Source organism: Gymnodraco acuticeps, unplaced genomic scaffold (assembly GCF_902827175.1).
Source record: "Gymnodraco acuticeps unplaced genomic scaffold, fGymAcu1.1, whole genome shotgun sequence".
NCBI lineage: Eukaryota > Metazoa > Chordata > Actinopteri > Perciformes > Bathydraconidae > Gymnodraco > Gymnodraco acuticeps.
The window spans coordinates 1,609,119-1,630,617 of NW_022990501.1; the positions used below are offsets into that span (position 1 = coordinate 1,609,119).

General features: G+C 39.0%; 1 protein-coding gene across 4 annotated transcripts; it reads right to left on the minus strand.

Moving 5' to 3' along the window:
- Nucleotides 1-11,881: 11,881 nt before the first annotated feature.
- On the minus strand, nucleotides 11,882-20,676 carry LOC117552989 (protocadherin alpha-C2-like). Of its 4 annotated transcripts, none has more exons than XM_034226730.1 (3): nucleotides 18,075-20,676; nucleotides 15,980-16,016; nucleotides 11,882-15,130 (listed from the first exon to the last, which is right to left on the minus strand). In XM_034226730.1, exons 1-2 carry the CDS (start codon nucleotides 20,508-20,510, stop codon nucleotides 16,005-16,007), a joined length of 2,448 nt encoding a protein of 815 aa, XP_034082621.1. In that variant the 5' UTR covers nucleotides 20,511-20,676; the 3' UTR covers nucleotides 11,882-15,130; nucleotides 15,980-16,004. The 4 variants fall into 4 exon arrangements, with proteins under 4 accessions (XP_034082621.1, XP_034082622.1, XP_034082620.1 ...); XM_034226731.1 differs by having other exon boundaries at nucleotides 11,882-15,133; XM_034226729.1 differs by lacking the exon at nucleotides 15,980-16,016.
- Between the last annotated feature and the right edge of the window lie 823 nt (nucleotides 20,677-21,499).

Consider the following 21,499-nt stretch of genomic DNA (forward strand, 5'->3'; position numbering starts at 1 on the left):
GAGCTTTGTAGGCGAGAAGAAGAATTTTAAATTCTATCCTGTGTTCTATAGGGAGCCAGTGTAAGGCAGCCAGAACAGGAGTAATGTGGTCCCTTTTCCTAACTCTGGTTAGTACACGAGCTGCAGCATTTTGAATCATCTGAAGCGACTTGACTGACTTCTTGGTACACCCTGATAATAAAGAGTTACAATAATCCAGCCTTGAAGTAACAAATGCAGGGACTAGTTTCTCTGCATCGTTTTGAGGCAAGATATGCCTGATTTTTGCAATGTTACGTAGATGGAAGTAGGCGGTCCTTGAAATGTAATTTATGTGGGCGTTAAAGGATAAATCCTGATCAAATATAACACCAAGATTCCTTACAGTCTCACTGGAGGCCAAATGAATGCCATCCATAGTTAGTATATCTTTAGATAATTTGTTTTTCGTAGATTCTTCGGGCCAAGTACAATAACTTCAGTTTTGGTCGTGTTTAACATCAAAAAGTTTAAGGTCATCCATGTTTTTAAGTCCTTAGGCAGTCTTGAATTTTATTTAGATGATTAATTTCATCAGGCTTGATTGATAAATATAGTTGAGTATCATCCGCATAACAATGAAAATGTACAGCATGATTCCTTATAATATTGCCTAACGGAAGCATATATAATGTGAACAAAATAGGTCAGAGCACTGAGCCCTGTGGCACTCCATGGCTAACTTTGGTTTGCATGGAAGATTCATTGTTGACACGTACAAACTGAGAGCGTTCAGATAGATAGGACCTAAACCAGCCTAAAGCATTTCCCTGTATGCCAACTAAGTGCTCTAGTCTTTGCAATAGGATATCATGGTCGATAGTATCAAATGCAGCACTGAGATCGAGCAAAACAAGAATTCAATTCAATTCAAAACCTTTATTTATACAGATAAAACCCATTGAGATCATAGACCTCTTTTACAATGGTGACCTGCTTCAATTAGTTCCAAACATTAATACAAACATGACAGAAAACAAAGGACATTATATGATACTACAGTTTGTATACTAGTAGCATTTACAGACACCAATATTTTCTGATTGTATAGCGTCTATCCTAGCTTTAAAAACATGAAATGGAATCAAACTGCTTAGCTTCCATTCCTTTTGTAGACTGTTCCATGCTGCGCATCTAAAAGCTGTATTTCCTAATACAGTCCTAGCAGTTGGCACATGTAATACAACCACAGCTTTAGATCTCAGGCAGTAGCCATTTACAATACGCTGTGAGATCAGGGAACAGATGTAAGACGGAAGTTTCCCTAACATTGCTTTATAAATAAAAAGATACCAGTGATTTAGCTGCCGTACAGTAAGTGAAAGCAACCCAAGAGAGACAAGTCCCTTGTCAGAGGCTATTAGAATGTCATTTGTGACTTTAACCAGAGCTGTCTCTGTGCTATGATGTGTTCTAAAGCCAGACTGAAAATCTTCAAATAAATCATTGTTTTTTAAGTAATCACACAACTGTTTTGCGACCGCTTTCTCAAGAATTTTTGAGAGGAACGGAAGATTAGAAATAGGTCTATAATTGGCTAAAACCTCTGGATCGAGGTTGTGCTTTTTAAGAAGTGGTTTTATCACTGCTACTTTGAATGATTGTGGAACATAGCCTGATAATAAAGACATATTCATAATATTTAATAAAGAAGAGCTAATTAATGGAAAAACTTCCTTCAACAGCTTAGTTGGAATTGGGTCTAACATACACGTTGATGGTTTAGAAGAGAGAATCATTGAATTTAATTGTTCAAGGTTTATGGCTGAAAAGCATTCTAGTTTACTATCTAGTGCAGGGGTGCCCAACCTTTTTTGAACCGAGAGCTACTTTTAAAATTGCCAGTCTGCCGAGATCTACCAGTCCAAATAGAGAGGCGTAGCCATTACTGACAGCCTACTACCAGGTAAATACACACTTCTACTTGTATAAAACTGACCTTCGTACGATTAATACTCCATAAACTACTGCAGATCCTTTATCTTACCTCTTTCTAATCTACACACATACAAGTATTTAACTGAAGTTACACAACAGTGTTGTTGATACAGAGTTGGTGTTTATTCACACGTCACTACAGTGGGTAATGTTTTCAAGAAACATTGAACAGTGCTGCCACATATGACACATGGAAAAAAGAAAAGACTCTGAACCCTTTCTTTGCCATTATATACAAATAGTGTTGCTACAAAAGTATAAATTAGGCTTACTAATAAGACAACCCAGATCTGAAGCTACACAGGAATCTGCTGCAACAGTGCAATAAAAAAGACAACATTAATAGAATCAAACCCTTTTTTTGTTGCATTTTAGTAGATTATAAAAATAAATGCCTTTAAAATAGGATGCAAGCAACACTAGTTTCTTAACCTGAATTGATAATAGACTATAATCAATTTAAGTTTGCATTCTTATACCATTTTGTACAATAATTATAATGAATAAGTTCAAACAAACTCAAACTTACAGCTGATTAATAACGGTATCTAACTTGAGTTTTTATCATATCAAAAACCTGTTGAAATGCTACTGTTATTTGTATTACGCATCGGCAGCCTCCAGGCACGCTTCTTTCACAACTTCGCCGTCTTTGAAAGACTTCATGTGTTTCTCAAGAACGTGACTGACACGATAAGGTGCTCTGGTAGCAGCCTTGCTCTTGTTGTTGACCTGGTGAAAATGGACTGCTTTGCATTTAGCTGTCCTTTCAGGCCCCTCCCCTTTTGGAGCGTAGGGCAGAATTAGGAGGGAATTCCGTCTCGTAGCGTTTGTGCAGTTTTGAAATGCCGCTCCTAAATGACCCTTCTTCGATAAAGCCACGCTCGCATTGCAGATGAGACAGATGGACTTTGAATTGGAATAGATACAAAAATAATCATCCTCCCACTCGGAGTGAAAATTATATATGTTTTGCTTCTGCCATAATTGCGGTCTTGTGTGTGTGTGCGGACTGTCACTCCTGTTGACACGGACAACGTGAGCGAACTAGTGCACTGCCCACTGCTCACCAGCCACGCCCCGACACATGGGGTCACGCCGGCCAATCACAAAGCTTTGATGCGTTCAAGTGCATTATTCTGGCACAGGAAGATTATGTTACAGGACATTAACGATAAAACAGAATATTGTTGTTCTATTTTTAGACACATCTCGCGATCGACTGGGAATCTCCCCGCGATCGACCGGTCGATCGCGATCGACTGGTTGGGCACCCCTGATCTAGTGTAATATTAGAACTTACGTTTCCGGGAGCTGTTGATAACACTATACTGGTCAAAGGCAAGAGGTCATTAATTTTGTTTCTAAGAGTAACAATTGTATCGTTATAAAAGCACATAAAATCATTACTACTGAGTGCTATGGGAATAGAAGGCTCAATCGAGCTGTGGCTCTCTGTCAGCCTGGCTACAGTGCTGAAAAGAAATCTTGCATTATTCTTATTCTCATCTATTAATGAAGAGTAGTAGGCTGCTCTCGCTTTACGCAATGCTTTCTTATAGTCATTGAGAGTAATATGCCAAATTAAACGAGATTCTTCAAGTTTAGTGGAACGCCATATCCTTTCAAGTTGTCTCGACTTTTGCTTTATTTTGCGGGTTTCGGCATTATGCCATGGAGCTAATCTATGTTGTTTTATTTTCTTCTTTTTCAAAGGAGCAACAGAGTCTAATTTTATTCGCAGCGCATCTGTAGCACTATCAACAACATGATCAATTTGGGGTGGTGTACATTTTGTATAAGTTTCCTCCCCTACATGCAGACATGCTATCGAGTTAAGTATTGGTGGAATCTCTTCCTTAAATTTGGCTATAACACTAACAGATAGGTTTCTGCTGCAGGAGCTTTTGACTAATGCTTTGTAGTCTAGTAACAGTACTTCAAAAGTTACTAAGAAATGGTCGGATAAAGCAGGATTATGCGGTTTGACTAATAGTTGCTCAATTTCAATACCATAAGTCAGAACAAGGTCGAGAGTGTGATTATAGCAGTGGGTTGGTTTATTTACACTCTGAATCTAATATAGAGTTAAATGCAACAGTAAGGCTATTTTTATCATCGTCAACATGAATATTAAAGTCACCTACGATAATTACTTTATCTGTTTTAAGTACCAAAGTTGATAAAAACTCAGAGAATTCTGATAAGAATTCTGAATAAGGACCTGGTTTACGGTACACAGTAACAAATAAGATTGGCTGCAAAGTTTTCCAGGTCGGATGCGTAAGACTAAAAACGAGACTTTCAAAGGAGGTATAATTTAATTTTGGTTTAGTATTGATAAGTAAACTTGAGTCAAAGATTGCTGCAACTCCACCTCCTCGGCCCGTGCCTCGGGCAATATGAGTATTGATATGGCTGGGTGGAGTGGCCTCATTTATGCTGACATATTCTTCATGTCTCAACCAAGTTTCAGTGAGACAGCATATATCAATATTATAATCTGATATTAAATCATTTACCAATATTGCTTTAGATGCTAGAGATCTTATGTTTAAGAGACCACATTTAATCTTCCTCTTTTGTTGCACTGTAGTAGTTGTTACATTTACTTTTATTAGGTTATTATGTATGACACCTCTATTAGGTTTTACCTTAAATTGTCCTTGGGCAGACACACACACCGCTAATATTGGGTATTTTTTTATTTTAATCAAATATAACACATAAAAACAATAATTCAATAACGTGCTTTAACCACTAGGCGGTGCACACAAGGTACACACAGCCATAATAACTTTGTATTATTAGTGTAGGACACTTATGTATGTACAACATCTGAAGATGTGTAGTTTTATGCATGTTTTCACATAATTTTACAGCATATTGCTATAATATTTCAGACTCAGTATTTACATTCTTATATTCAAAGAAAATCAGTAATATCTTTAAAAACTACAAGTCCTTTTATATCAGCTGTGCACCGTTATGGTGTAAATATAACCTATCTACGAATTAGATCAAATGTAAAAGACAGCCGAATTAGTGTTGATACTGCAAGGAGACGTATTGTGTGAAGAGAAATTGAAGATGTTGTTTAATTGTTGATATATTTATGATCCACGTCAAGTATTCAGTTTCTGCTGCATTTCTTCCAGTTTTTCCAAAGGTCTTCTCATCAGGGCTCTATAAATAAAGAACTACGGCAGATCTGTAATATGTAATGCAGCCGAACCGTGTATTACAATTAGGGTTGGGAACCGAAACTCGGTTCCAGATGAGAACCGATAAGAAAATGCCGGGTACCGGATACCCATACAAAATACACAATTTCGGTTCTGCTTAACGGTTCCTAAACGCGGTAGACCCTGTATTCCAGCGGGTCCGTCTGCACCGCGGTGCTGCGGTGACCCGGTGGAATACAGGGCGGACCTGGAGAATCACAGAACGGCCGGTCGTCAGCGGGCCGTTGACGGCCGGCTCGGTTCGCTGACGGCCGGCACCGCCCTTCATTTTTTTAAACGGCATCATATAAATTGCGCTGACAGGCGACAGAGGTCCACAGTTGCCCCGCAGCGATGCTCCCCCGCCCTCCCGTAGACATTTCACGAGCTCAGTCACTTCATAACACCAAAGATAGGTCGCGGTAAACACTCTGAAGTGAGGCTCCACTACACTAAAAAAGAAAAAGAAAAGGCAAAGTGTAATGCCTGTTAATAGCTTGCCACAGGCATAGCTCAGTTAAAATAAAGCACAGCTATTGTGCAATACATTTGTATTGCATGTATATTTTTTAGTAACAATTTCAGTTAAAGCTTTTAAGAATAAATACATTTTTGTTATCTAAACGTTTGACCTCTTTATTTTACAATTTTGGAATCGAAACGGGGGATCGATAAGAACCGGAATCGATAAGCAGAACCGGAATCGAAATCGGAATCGATACATTTCAAACGATACCCATCCCTAATTACAATGCCGTTATGTGATGACTTTCAAAGAGAAAAGCAAAAACACTCGGAATAAAGTATTCTTTTATTCTTTTAAAAAAAAAAAATTTGATATGGCATGAACACCATATCCCTACAAGCATTGCAGCTAAAACATCCAATCAGCGAGCTTAAACCATAGCTGAGGATCTTGGGTAATCAGTTCAGTGGCTGTGTATCGCAATGATGCTACGTCTGTTTCCGGTTATTTTTATTTTGAAATTCAGTTCCTGACGGACGCCTAAAAAGCCTGAGATTATGGAATTAAACAAATAAATAAAAACAAGGATAATTCTGTGTTATTGGTGAGTAAATAACAGTGTGTTATTTAGAAAAGAATAACAAATTAGAATGAAAAAAAGATTCAAAAAAATACAGATTTCAGTATTCTGAGGCTCTGAGCCCCATTTATTTTCCTCACAGACGACAAAAAAAGTCCGACATTATACGATTTAAAATAAAAACAATAACTGTGGCTTGATATTGAGTAAGAACATGTTTTTATGAACCACACAGCTTCCGGTCTTCCAAGACCCGAACGGACAAAAAGACGTGCTGCAGGCACGAAACATACTACCAATAGAAATACATTGCTTTTATCGTTCTGTGTGACACGAAAAAAAGGGAAAAATGGTGTTGGTGAACACGAATCAATAGACTATGTCGTGACTATAACACAAAATGCCGTGAGACTGGGTTGGATTATGACCATCCTGGTCAAAGTTACAGGGCGGGTTCCAAATCACATTTACAGAGTCTTCCTGTTTTATCGCGAAAGGCGCTTTTTCGCCGCCATGCCAATTCGGGGGCATTCGATGTAAATTAAAGCTTTTTTAAAACCTTTGTTCTTCAAGGTCTTAAAAATGGTACTGACCGAATTTGAAATGTAGATCAGTTAAAAACTGTAGCAGGAGTTTGTTAAAATAAGGGACCTGAAAAGTGCAAAAATGTGCCATATATTGAACATAACATTCAAAATGGCCGACTTCCTTTTGAGTTAACGATACATCTCCAAAAGGCTTTCTTGTGCGTCTCACCATGCTACATATACCTACAAGTTTCACATTTCTAGTTGAAACCTGAGTGAAGGGCTGCCTGTTGTCAACTTTGACCAAACCTGACAAGTTTGCAAAATAAAATCACATTTTGATAACATTTAAAGGTGGGGTAGGTAAGTTTCAGAAACCGGCTCGAGATACACTTTTTGTTATATTCCATGGAATGCTCTTAACATCCCGATAGCAATGAATATCTGAAGTTCTTTGACAAAAAATCCATAAAAAAATGTCATCTGTGGAACCCGTAATACTGTTTTTCCAGTTTTTGCCGCCCTGTCTGTCAGCCTTCCATCTCGTGCACGCACAAATGTATCTCGTGCCCTCATTGGGCGTGCCGTCATTGGGCGTGCATTGCAGCAGTACTTCAATGACTCGCCAGTAACAGGCGGCCACTTTCACCAGTCTGCTGACGTCATGTGCGCGTTCATGTGTGTTGCAGGAGGTGCTCTGTAAGGAAGTCTGGAGGAAGGGGCGGATTCTTTTCGGCTGTGTACTTTCAAATTTTAGTGCACTTGAGCCGGTTTCTGAAACTTACCTACCCCACCTTTCAGGCCTTCAAAATAGGGATTTATTTAGCCAATAAATGATTCTAGGGATTACAATAGGTCTGACTCTGTTGTTTCTCGGGCCCTAATGACACATCTATCCTCACTCTGCTCTCTGCTCCAGCAGCGCAGGACTGGCCTCTGGACTAAGACCTCCTCACTTTATCCTCCCAGGCTCTAGGTGTTAGCACTCATGACCCCCTTGTGCATCAAACGGGCTCCAGCCAGAGGATCTTCTCTGCTGACTGACTCAAACAAATGGGTCACTCAGCCTGTCAAACACTTTGACTGATACGTGTCCATTTGTACTCACATCATGGTTTTAACAAATATGTTTTCATTTGGCATCACAGGGAACTAATATCTTAAACTATGAAACTTGGAATATAATCACTTTTCCACTGTGTTTTATTTGAAAATCATAGTATATTAATGATTGCTTTAAAGATTTGTTGGACTTTAAAATGAATACTGTAGTTGGAAGAAAATAAAAGTGTAATACATTTAAAACATTCAAAAAACATTATTAAACATAGCATGATTAACAAATGTAAATCTCACAAGCACTTTAGTTTTCAGTGTTAACATTTTATGAGAATTGCAGAGGATATTGAATATAAGAAGGGGATGTGTTGGTTTCATTTTTGGTCAGTTAAATGTAGGGATGGGTATCATTTGAAATTTATCGATTCCGATTTCGATTCCGGTTCTGCTTATCGATTCCGGTTCTTATCGATTCCCCGTTTCGATTCCAAAATTGTAAAATAAAGAGGTCAAACGTTTAGATAACAAAAATATATTTATTCTTAAAAGCTTTAACTGAAATTGTTACTAAAAAATATACATGCAATACAAATGTATTGCACAATAGCTGTGCTTTATTTTAACTGAGCTATGCCTGTGGCAAGCTATTAACAGGCATTACACTTTGCCTTTTCTTTTTTAGTGTAGTGGAGCCTCACTTCAGAGTGTTTACCGCGACCTATCTTTGGTGTTATGAAGTGACTGAGCTCGTGAAATGTCTACGGGAGGGCGGGGGAGCATCGCTGCGGGGCAACTGTGGACCTCTGTCGCCTGTCAGCGCAATTTATATGATGCCGTTTAAAAAAATGAAGGGCGGTGCCGGCCGTCAGCGTACCGAGCCGGCCGTCAACGGCCGTCAGCGTACCGAGCCGGCCGTCAACGGCCCGCTGACGACCGGCCGTTCTGTGATTCTCCAGGTCCGCCCTGTATTCCACCGGGTCACCGCAGCACCGCGGTGCAGACGGACCCGCTGGAATACAGGGTCTACCGCGTTAAGGAACCGTTAAGCAGAACCGAAATTGTGTATTTTGTATGGGTACCCGGTACCCGGCATTTTCTTATCGGTTCTCATCTGGAACCGAGTTTCGGTTCCCAACCCTAGTTAAATGTTATATCTAAATGATATGTGTGATAATAGTTATAGTTTGAACTGATATGATGGAGCAAAATGACACGGTCACACCCTTCACATGTGATTCAGGCCGAAAAACCCAGATAGAGGGTAGTAGAGAACTCCTTCTGCTAATATACCTGCATGCCTAAACTGGAATTGACTGTTTCTACTTTAAGTAAGGACTGGCCTCCAAATACTACTGTGAAGGACTTAACCAACATTACAGTACATAACGTTTTAGAACAGGAACCAAGTTTCAAGTTCAAGATTCATGCAAATACATACATTGAAACTGACACAAAATTGACTTTTATATTATCTAGATATAGGATTGAGCAAATCCACATAATCTGGTTGAAATATGCTTAAGCAGCTTTCACCAATCTCTGAAGCACTCCATAGTGAAACAGACAGTGTTCAATAGAGAAACTCACTTACTGGATTGATACGATGCTTTCTACCAGTTGAGCTCTGTGCAAACCAAGCCTTTCTTATTGTGAAGACAACATCACTGTGTAAAGTATTCCTGATGTATAATGGACTACCTAATTGCAAACCTTTCCAAGACCACACATCATCTGATAATGATTTCGCTGTGGACAGGAGAAATATGATACGATACTGCTGTTGGCACCCTAACCCTCCATACAAATACAAGTATTTATAGTAACTTTAAACATGTAATATATTATTATTATTATTATTATTAATATTATTATTATTATTATTATTAAGTTAACAACAGGGCTAATAGCTACTAAAAAGATTACAAAAATAAATAAGGTTTTGTGATGTCTATAGAAAAAATAAATAAAATAAAATGCTCTCAGTACAATTAATCTTAAATGTTGTTTATTGTGCATTTCGTGTCTTGGCCAATTTGTGAAAAATCCTACAAAAAGAACAATTTAACTAACGTATAGTGTATAGTACGATTTACAGAAAGGAGTTGCAGTTGCTAAACTGTTCAGCACACAGGTGACATTGATTGAAAGGCTATATAAAATGACTGAAAGAGAAAATCTGCAAAGTTGGAGAAACAGGAGTATTTAAGGTCTCAAAGGTGAACAAAAAAACAAAAAACGCCACACTTAATAGCCAATGCGCGCTCTGGTACTCTAGCTCACCTGGTTTGGTGTGTTCTGGCTGAATCCTGACACCCATGGCCCCGGGTTCAAATCTGGCCTAGAGCCCTGTGATAGCAGGAAATAGAGAAATAGCCAGAAGAAAGTCTGTGAATGTTACATTGCTTTTTGTCTTTTTTCAGAAAATGAATTACACTCAAAATATGAATGTTGGAAGGTGGAGATTACACAAATTGAGAGGTGGTTGGTTTATTTACAGATTAGAATATGTGCATAGTTAACATTATATCATTATTTCATTATCATCAAGGTTTATCACAACCAGTGTTGGGGAGTAGTAATTTGTTTAAACTACAATACATTTTGAGCCATGAGAGGATATCAGTTATCATTTTTTAAATCTATTTTTTAACACTACATCACTGGGACATGTGTGTGAAAGAAAAACCAGAGCCTGATAATCCACCTGAGTTGCCATTTATTATTCTTCACCACTGATACTATTTGAATTCCTGAACAAGCCGGAGACGTGGGTGGCTTTTCACAGCTGCCCTACATGCTATTCTTACATACGATTCAGTACAAATAAGTAACTGAGATAATGTGTGAAATTGCAGCTCTGCAGAGTAAATACTTTAACAGATTTAAAATCTAATTTCCTCCTCAAGTAAAGAGTGTTGTGCACCCCAGTGTCCTGCTTTATCGCAGCTGAACACATTCAGCGCCATGGACAGCACCAGCATTGCAAAGAGCACTGGCAGAAATACAGCAATGCTCAGCACACATGGACGTAGCCAAAGGTGCACTACTTCCTCCGACCTGCTCCCAATTCTTTTACAGCACAAGTACAGCTTAAGGCCTTTAACATAGTAGTGCTAGAACAACAAAGTGCTGGTGAGATGAGGGGTGTCTTTTAGTTCAGCATCTATCCAACATATATTGAATTTCATATTCTATGTTCAGCCACTGAGGTCACAATTCGGATTGTTACTTCACAATATCACAATATCTAAAGATCATTTGAGAAAGAAATGTATGCTTTTAGTCAAGTTCATCTTTTAACTTTGCTATTTTTGTGTGTTTTTTATTCCATTCCACAATATGAGTGTAAGGAGATGAACAGCATGTAGCCGCGGCGACCTTGAGAGCCTTGAAAGGCGCCTATATAAAATAAATGAATTATTATTATAATTGTACCCAAAAAACACCCAAAATATTCCTCCAATAGATAGTGAGTTTTTAAAGGTGCTATATTTTGTATCCTATTTGTATTATTAACACGAAAGCAATATTTTATAATAATGTCGGTTCAGTAAAAATAACCCTGATTAACATGAAAAACATCCTAAATTGAACTTTTTTGAATATTTTAAATGTAATCTTCCAAAAATGCAGCCGCTTTCATACATTTCAAAAGCAGTTCTCATTTAACTTACAATCTTTCTGGCTTTTTGGAGTGTGAACACGTCCTTTTCAAACAGAGAATTTCCTAGACTAGACAGATGCCATTCATTATGATGACTCTTTCATGGAAATGCATTGAGCTCTCACGCATCAGTCTCCTGTAGGACTGCAGACTGAAAGCCCTACATGGTCACAGAGAAAACAGACTTTTATTAATCCTGACAAAACTATTATTTGTGTGCTTCCGCGATTTGAACTGCAGCCACATCTCCCTTTATTCAGTTTTCCAAGAACTTGAACAGAGCGTTGTACGGAGAATTGGGTCAAAATGTGTGCATGCAAGAGAATTTTAAGAGCGAGGGAGCAAGTGTGTCACATTCCCCAAGTTACTCTCGATAACTCAGTTTCATCACAGAAAAGACAGAAAGACAGATTAAAAAGCTTTATTCAAACTAGCATGATCAGGCAGAACATTTAAGCCAAATAAGCGACATCAAAAATCGACAATTAACTAGACTTGAAAATAAAGCAACACCATTCTCTCCCATACTTTCTTTGATCCACTAAGTGGGACGGAACTGGATTAGGTTTGATGCGACTCTCGAAGAATACTCTACAGTACAATCTGACTGGCAAATGAGCAGAGAAATAAAACTGAGCTGTGTACAAATGAGAAATAACACACTTTTACTATACCAAGCACAAGCACCTCCTGTGCCATTTGATCACAGTGAAGACAGAAGATATCAAAACAGTCTACTGTATAAAAAACACAAAGTATAAAGCGGTTCAATTTACAGTAAATGCATTTACCGGTTTTCAATAGAACATCTGTTTTGAAACCCGAAAGGCTGAGCCCCTATCCAACAACGCTTTAGCGATTCAAGGTATTTTATCACTGGGGTACTGTGACTAGGGCTGGGCAATATAGCTAACATTTCATATCCGGATATAGGGAAGTTCATGTCTCGTAAATCCCGATATAAGTCATTTCCAATTGTGTATATCCTGATATATGTCATTTCATATCTCATATATCACGATATGTTATTTCCTACTTTGTATATCATGATATAGGTAATTCCATACTTGTATATCATGATACATGCCATTTTGTATTGCATATTACGATATACAGTAGGTAACTTCATACTTGTATATGATATGTCATTTAAGATATTGTATTTCGCGACATAGGTCATATAACATTCTCAATAGCAATGTTTATCGCGATACAGCATGTTTTCTGGTCATTCAATAAAGAAAAATGTGTCTTGAAGAAATACCCACATGGTAAAGCCTACTTTTTATACTCCTCTATGGATAAAATACTTTAAAGATATGAAAATTACTAAGCTTTTTTTTAATGTAATTAAGAAGCAATATTTCCATACTACTTTCAGAATATTTCACTTTAGATTTTCGTAGAAATTTTAGATAAAATGTGCTTGTTTTTGACAATCAGGACAACTCAATTGGGTATTGAGACATGATTTCCTCACAATCCGATTACATCGAAAGTTAATCAATAGAACAATCCCAGCCCTCACAGTCATTTGTAATATTGTATGACATGTCTTTTTTTCATTCATCAACAGTCACATATATCTTTTACAAAGCAGAAGGCACGCAAGGAGCTCATCGCATGTGCAATTCATTAATTCTTTAAACACTGTTGGAACCAGGCATTGATTGCACACATAACATGTTCCCCACAGCAAGAGATCCCTCATTACGTGACGGCGTGTTTAGTCTTAGGACAGACCACCAGCTGTGTTTATGTCTGGGAACCCTGGTGCGCCACTAACACCAGGAAACAGTGGGAGAGGAGGAGAGGGGTTAGATTTCACCGACTCAGAATACGTAGCTTGATACTTATGGAAATATTCTTCCTTCGCTGCATTACTGTGTGCGTGCTGCGATCACATTTAGATCTGGTGCATATTTCAAAGTGCTGTCACTTGCTTAATACTGCACTGTCTATGTGTTCTTGCAGAGTCATCACTTAGAATACCGCAACTATAAATACCACTATTCTCAGGATCCCATCAGCCCAATTAGATTCTATCATTTAGCACCCTAATAAGATCCTAATGAGCTCCTTGTTTCTGAGGAAGGAAAGTCCTGGGCTTCACAGTAGTGCAACAGCGCTACCTTTGAGGTCAACAAAGTACTCTAGTTCTTAATAGTAACTTATGTACACTATCAAAACAACATCATATGCACTAAACTACAAATAAGCAACAGAAAACGCCCTGGAATAAGCTCACAAAAGCAGCATTAAAAGTTAATACATAAAATACCTATAAAAACATGAATAGTCATAAAACAATACCTTGCCTTATATTTCCTTGCACCATGGCAAAGATTAATACATTTGGATATTTTTTTACTCTTTTCCAATAACCAAGAGTATTTTTCATTACAAAATATTTTTTTTCAAATTTCCACTGCTTTGGAAAGTTAATTATTTAAATGGGTTATTTTGTGTGCAAGGAATGATGCAGATAATACTGGCAGCTTAATCAGTGGAAATTAAATTGGGATAATACTAGCTTACACGTGTGAAAAGCAAAAGCTTGATACACTTTTCCCCCTTTTTTTGAAAAATATAGTTTATCATGTTTGAATTTTCACGTGTTACACTCTGGCCCCGCCCCCATGTTGTGATGTCAAAGCGTCCTTCAACTAAAGAAACTTGATCTGAGGACACACCTCCCCCATTCACCCTGGCTCTCTCGCCCCAACAAGAGAGGCTGAAACAGTATATGCTAGATTCTGAACGTGACAACAGTTCAGTAAATTCAATATTGCAGTATATTCTTCCCCAATAAAGCCAGATACAAGTTTTCATTACACGGGTAAAAAGTATTTCTCCTTATAATTTCTATAGAGCTAAAATATCTACAATCAAAATAAAAGAGAAACAATGTATCTCCTATATTTTTTTTCCTCCATTTTACAGCTTTCTTTCATTCTTTTTTTGTCATGTTCACACATTCAATACTGTTGAGAACAACAAACATTGTAAAAAAAAAATCAGAGCATTGATTATTTTATCGGTAAGTAACCATTTGACAGCCTGCTCAACAGCAGGACTCTTAATATAGTAAAAAGTATTGTTCATAAAAGATAAACACCAAGTGCAAAGCCTGAATCGGTGACGTAACCAGCTACAGTTCAGTATTTATCATATTTACGGAAGAAACATATTCACCCTGATTAATGTGAGTCTTTGTGAATAGGCGTGTTTTGACCCTTAGTAAAAAGGAGATTGAATGACGACGACTTGATGACACTGATGGTTTCTAGAACTACAGCACACAGCGTAAAAACCCTGGAGAGAAGGCAAATATGTCCACTGAGGAGTTTCAAAGCATTAAGGAAAGAAAGATTGACTACATGAGGCAACTCTAGAAATGTCCAAACATAAATGATTTCAATTCTATGTCCAAATATTTTCTTGTAGAATCATGCAGACCCATGCTTAGAAGAGAAAAGAAGGTAGAAAGCTGAGGTGGTTCGTGGTCGATGTTTGAGCGGTGGGATCGGAGGATCTGGAGAGAAATGGGAGCCGAGGGACAGAGAGGGAGGACAGTTCTTCTTTGTGAGTCACAGGGAAGGATTTCAGCTCCATGAAGAGATGATAATATCATGGCAGTTCTCTTCTGGGTTGCTGCTTAAAAACAGAAAATAGAATTAGCAAACATAGAAAGTCAACCTCCATATTAACTTGTAGAAAGTCCTCACTCATGCAACAATGGATTGTGACTGGTTACTGCCACCATCAGGGACATTTCAATTCAGGGATTAGTTGATCACTTTTTTCTATATAGTTTTTCAAATCGGTTGTTGAGGAATTTAACCAAATCACCCTTAGAATTGTAACTAATGGCCAATGTAAAATATGAAAAAGCCAAATAGGGAAGCAAAGGGTGTATTAAAAGCATGCACAGGCAGGCATCACAATGCTATATTTGGTATTTGCTAGGCCGTAATTACAGGAAATAAAAAAGGATAGGCTCCATATTTTTTATTATAAGACAGAGCTCATGTGCAAAGAGATGGTTGGTAGGTCTGTGCTCTCAGGTATGTTACATGCTGAGAAAAACTATGTGGGACAAATCATTCCCTGATATCATTTTTCTTTTTTAATCTGCGTCATCAATTTGCCCTGATTTTCCGCCAAGCTAGCCAGATGTGCGCGACACAGGTCTGACCAGCAGCCAATTTCTTTCTAATCTCTGCTCTCAGTGAGCTGAAAGGTTTTTGCACTTGAGAGACTGGCCAATTTAAATTGCTCACAATAGCATTGCACCGGAGCAAAATGTTGTATTTGTGAAAGACACAGACTTACCGGACAATTGAAATATTCGTTTTTTCTGTATTTAATCAGGAAGATATGTTGAGGATTACACCATATTGGCACCGTTTTTTGAGCCAAACCAAGAATTTATACCAAATAGAAAGAAAATGTCTGCAGAATTATAGTGGCTCTACAGAATGTAGTTAGCAACCAGCATACCTCCAGTTGTAGAATGGACTTCCTTTCATTTTGAGTACTTAAGAACAGAAAAAAGAGACAAGTTCAGTGCTACGTGTTACACTCAGTTCACATCGTTCACAAATCTCACCCTCAACATGCACCTGTACATTCATGCATATTCATGTGGTTTAATCTTTCAGTAGATCACTTGTTTCGGGTTCAGTCTGCAGGTCCATCTGTGTAAAAGCAAACAACATCTGGATGCATTTGAGCGCTTCCACATTGATAACAGTCTGCTGTGAGCAGCAGTCTCTACAGACCCCCCGCATAATGCGTCTCATTACAGCGATATCTCTTGTCCTTGAAGAGAACCCCTCCATGTCTGGGCTTCTTTGAAGTAACTCCCCCCTATTACACACCCACCAGTTATGCTCTGATTGTGTGTTATGCATCTGCAATAAATGACCTACATAAGACATAGAACAGTGGCATATTTTCTGTTTCAGGGGGTTATTTGTTTGGCCTAATTATGCAATCGAGTGCAGGTAGTTTGCACCAGAAATACCCTGATGATGAGCATCAACATGACAGTGCTGTTATTCTTAGTTGTGACTTCTTTCACCGATTTGTATTATGTTGCCTTTTTAAATTGGTAAATTACTGCAAATTATAAATACAGAAAAATGCTGTGGATAATGCAGTATTTTCACATTTTATTCTCAATGACCCTTTTTTCCGCACCCTTGTTGCCATACTAATAAGCCAGACACAACATAAATAATAGTTAAAACATACAGCTTTGATTTTCATCAGTGGAAGTAACTTGAGGGCTGTACTTAAGTATAATTGTGAGGTCCCTGTACTTTATTCAAGTATTTCCATATTCTGCTACTTTATATAATTACTAATCCACGACATCTCAGACTACAATACATTTATTTGATACTTTTCCAGATCAACAATACCAAATCACCAAATTAATTAGTATATGTTTGTATCAAAAGGAATGTATTTATCCTAGAGGGATCAAGCTACTCACTAATGTGCAAAAATAATGTAGATAAAATCATATAATCAGCTGCCTAGAATAAATAAATACCTGAGGACTTCCTCCACAACTGTTGTTTTTTCAGTCATTGGTTTATGGCTAAATGCATTTTGAAGTAGGTGTGAGAGTTACAGTTGCTCACATCCTTGTCTTAACCTATTAAGCTCAAGCCTGTTTTTCAGGTCTCAGGCTCAAATCCTTGTCTTAAGAAAAGTATGGCACATATATTTCAGTACAAATACAAGTCCTGTATCTGACATCCCAAACGTGTAGATAAGAATTTGCAGAACATCTTTTTTTTTGCGGAAAATATTGCCACTGGAATCATACTAACATACTGTATTTGACATAATTACTTTCTTAATACTAATCAATGTGCAGTAGCATTTTGATGTTATTGCGGTGGTGCTAGTTTTAACAACTTTATATCACTGACTGTATATTATGAGATGCACTCCTCACCCTTCAGCGGGTCACCAGATCATTTTAACTTTTCAAGCCACTAACAGTTATTTTAACCAAATTATTCAAGATGCTTTGACATAAACTGAGACATACAGAGTGTTTTGGTAAAGAATAAAAGGCCAACAAGTTTGGGAACCACAGGTTTATCAATGAAGTGCAAAAGTCTTTATAGACACATGTTCGTTTTTTTGTGTAAAACTGTGCATAGTGTGGTATCTATATGTGGATGAAATGCTCAGAAAGGTACTTAAGTAAAAGTAGTAATACCACAGTGTAGAGAGACCTGAATTCTAACTTCTATTTCTGTGAAAGTAGAAAAGTATCATCAACATGTACTTGCAGTACAAAGAGTAAAAGTACTCATTCTGCACAACGGCCTGTTTCAGAGCAAATATGTTATATTATTCAATCATGCAATAGGCCTGGTACCTGCAAAAACTATCAACAGTACTACCAACGTACATCCACAGTTAATTCTATGAAATATGTTGGCCTTACAGGGGAAAAAAGCATCACAAAATATTCCTCTGAACACATAACTTAGTTGACTTTGTAACCCTTGTCACTCCGGCCACTCTGTGTTGTCTGTAAGCACCCACAAAGTATTTATAACATACATACCTCCAGTGTGGATGCTCTGGAGTCTGTGGTCTCACTCGGCCCTATGCTCCTGGGTATGCTGGACACAAAATACCCAGCTCCTTTGGGAATTATGGGCTGTCTCACGACCACCTTCCCTTTCCTGGTCTCTGCGAGGAACAAACTGTACCAGTAGGCATCGCTGGAGATCAGGGTGGAATCTGCGATGGTGGAGCTTCTCTGGCTGATCATGCTGTTCCTGCTGATCACACTGTTCCTGTTGGGTTGGGGGATCTTGATGACTTTTGGATTGGGATTCTGACACTTCAGCACAATAATAACCAAGATGGTTATCAGCAGCAGAAACGACACAGCCCCTAACCCGATTACTAAGTACAGGTTGAGGTCTGTGAAGACGTCATACTCTAGTGGCAACTCTGTGGTCTCTGAAAAGGACCTGACGTTTTCCACCGTTGATATCTGAATGGTGACGGTGGCGGAGAGAGAAGGGTCACCGTTGTCTTTGGCGACAATTACCAGCCGCTGTTGCCTCGGGTCTCTGTAACTGAACATTCTCGTCGTCCGGACTTCCCCGTTGTACTGATCCAGGTTGAAGAGGGTTGAGTCAGTGATCTGCAGGAGCTGATACGTGACCCTAGCGTTCTGCTCAGAATCGGCATCGATGGCGATCACTTTGGTGATCAGGTGCCCCTTATCAGTAGACCTCGGTATCACCTCCTCAACGACAGTACCCCTCTCCCGCCAAGGCGCCACAATGAGAGGCTTGTTGTCATTTTGGTCCAGAATGATGATGTGAACTGTCACATTGCTGCTCAGCGGTGGAACACCAGAGTCCCTAGCCTCGATGTGGAAAAGGAATTCCCTCTCTCGCTCAAAGTCGAAGGTCTTCAGGGCATAAAGGTCTCCGTTCTCTGGGTTGATGGAAAACAGCATTGACATAGACGTGTTAACAATCTCCTTCTCCATTATGAAATAAACCAAGTACTGATTTTCATTGAGATCTGGGTCAAACGCACTAAGGGATGTCAATAAGGCCCCTGGTTGGTTATTCTCCATGACATGGATAGTGTAAAAGGACTTGGGGAACGTGGGTGCATTGTCATTGACGTCATGAATTTCTAACGTGATGGTTTCGTTTTCAGCTAGGGGCGGCGAGCCTTTGTCCGTCACCCTCAGTGTGATGTCATATTTGCTTACTTTCTCTCTGTCAAGTGGCTTTGAAACAAGCAGCTCAAAGTAACCCTCTGCGGATTTGTTCAGGAGGAATGGTAAGGATTCTTGTTGATTCAAAGTAAGCTCAACTTTCCCGTTGTCCCCAGAGTCACCATCGCTGACACTGACCACTGCAATCAGCGTCCCAACAGCCACATCCTCTGTCAGAGCACTTTTCACAGACTTAATGGTCACCTCAGGGTAGTTATCGTTCAAATCTGTGATGAACACAGTGACTTTACAGTGCCCAGACTTGGGGTTCACCCCTCCATCCTGGGCCTGTATGTGCATCTCAAAACTCTGACTCTCCTCATAGTCAATCACCCCTTTCACCTTGATCTCTCCAGAGTTTGGATCAAGTGAGAAGAGCTCTTGAGTCTTCTCCGAGGTGTACAGTGTATATGAGTATGTTAACTGAGCGTTTGTGCCTTCATCCAAGTCTGTTGCATTTAAGGTCAGGACCAGTGTTCCTGCAGCCGAGTTCTCTGACAAATTCACTGCAAATACAGGCTGACTGAAGAGGGGGGCGTTGTCATTGATGTCAAGCACGTTAATAACGATGCTGGCTGTGCCGGAGCGGGGAGGCACCCCTCCATCTACAGCGGTTAAAATCAAATTATGAACCGATTGCTCCTCCCGGTCTAAATTACCGTTCAGCACTAAATCGACATATTTGGAGCCATCGCTGCCCGTTTGTATGTCGATGTTGAAGTACTTGCTTTCGCTGAGATAGTACGTTTTGATAGAGTTCGCCCCCACGTCCGCATCCACGGCGTTTGTCAATGAAAATCTCTCACCGGGAGGGGTTGCCTCTGATATGTCCAAGTGCATTGTCTTCCTGCGGAACACAGGCGCGTTGTCGTTGATGTCCATGATTTCTAACTCAATGTTAAAAATACGAATTGGGTTTTCAAGTATGACATCCATTTTCAGAAAGCACGAGGTTGTTTTAGTCATGCATATGTTCTCCCGATCGATCTTCTCGCGGATTAGCAGCTCCCCTGTTTCTTTGTTGATGTCAAGGTAATTTTTACTGTGAATGACATCGAGTTTTGCGCTGCGCTGCACCAAACTGCGAACATCCAGACCCAAATCTGTGGCCAGGTTGGCAACAAAGGAGCCCTCTTCCATCTCCTCCGGAATAGAGTACCGAGTGATGGAAAGCGCACAGCCCCATAGTGCAATGAATGTGAAAGCAGTCTCGATAAAACGTGTCCGTGAAGGAGCAATGACACGCGCCATCATTGTGTGTATTTTGTCAAATGTAGGAATAAAAAGAGATCCGTTCTTACGATCAGGTTGTCTTGTTGCAGGGGAGCGCCGGTGTCATTCTTGCCTCCACTAGTTGTAGCTGCAGCAGGCCATGCACGGTACAGTAGGGCTGGAGGAGCTGGGCTCTCACAGCGCTGCTCTGCAGGGGCGGAGGCAGCGAGTGTGTAGGCTGCTGGGGGGGCCGCCGCACTGAGATTAAGGGGGGGGGGGGGGGGGGACATATAAAAGGTATAACAGGCTTTTTGAATTCACAAAAATAAAAAGTAGATATTTTCATATAAAAAAACATTTCATGTTGACTTACCATAACAATGCTGCACATGTATTATTGTATTGTATTATTTTTTAGTTATTTGCATTAATATACTGTTCATAGTTTATTTGTATATCCAGATTTCATGTAAATCATATTTTTTAAATAGTTTTTTATAATTGTTTATTTCATCTTTTGGTTGTTTTTCTTACTTTTTCTCTTCTTTAACTGGGTTTATGTGCACCATGTATACCATGGCAAATTCCATTATGTGTAAACCTACTTGGGAATAAACCTGTTTCTGACTCTTAATATACATAAATACAGTTGTTGGATTGGATTAGATAACATGATCATGTATAATTTCAAATATATTATATAAGGAACTATTGTCTTACTTGATATAGTCAAGGAAAAACATAATTATAAATTATTCATCATCACCCCTAAACCCTTGGAGGATCAATACAATCAATTTAAAAATTGCAGACAGCATGTGATTTAAAACATACAAAGTAAGAAGGATGCATTAAGGACCTCAGTCATTCCCCTTCCCTTTCTTTTTAACATCTCTCTATGCTGCTGAGTGCAACAAAGATACATTAATAATGGTTTTTCAGCACACAGACTGGGAGTGACAATGAAAGTTTCTTTATAATGATCTTTGAGTGGAAGTTATTGAAGTTGTTGACAGTGTGGCCCTGCACCT

Excerpts from the sequence above, each read along its gene's own strand:
- LOC117552989 (XM_034226728.1), bottom strand. The coding sequence starts at position 20,510 with ATGATGGCGCGTGTCATTGCTCCTTCACGGACACGTTTTATCGAGACT. Across the intron at positions 16,177-18,074 it reads CCAGAGCATCCACACTGGAG|ATGGACCTGCAGACTGAACC; the intron begins GTATGTATGTTA and ends GCTTTTACACAG.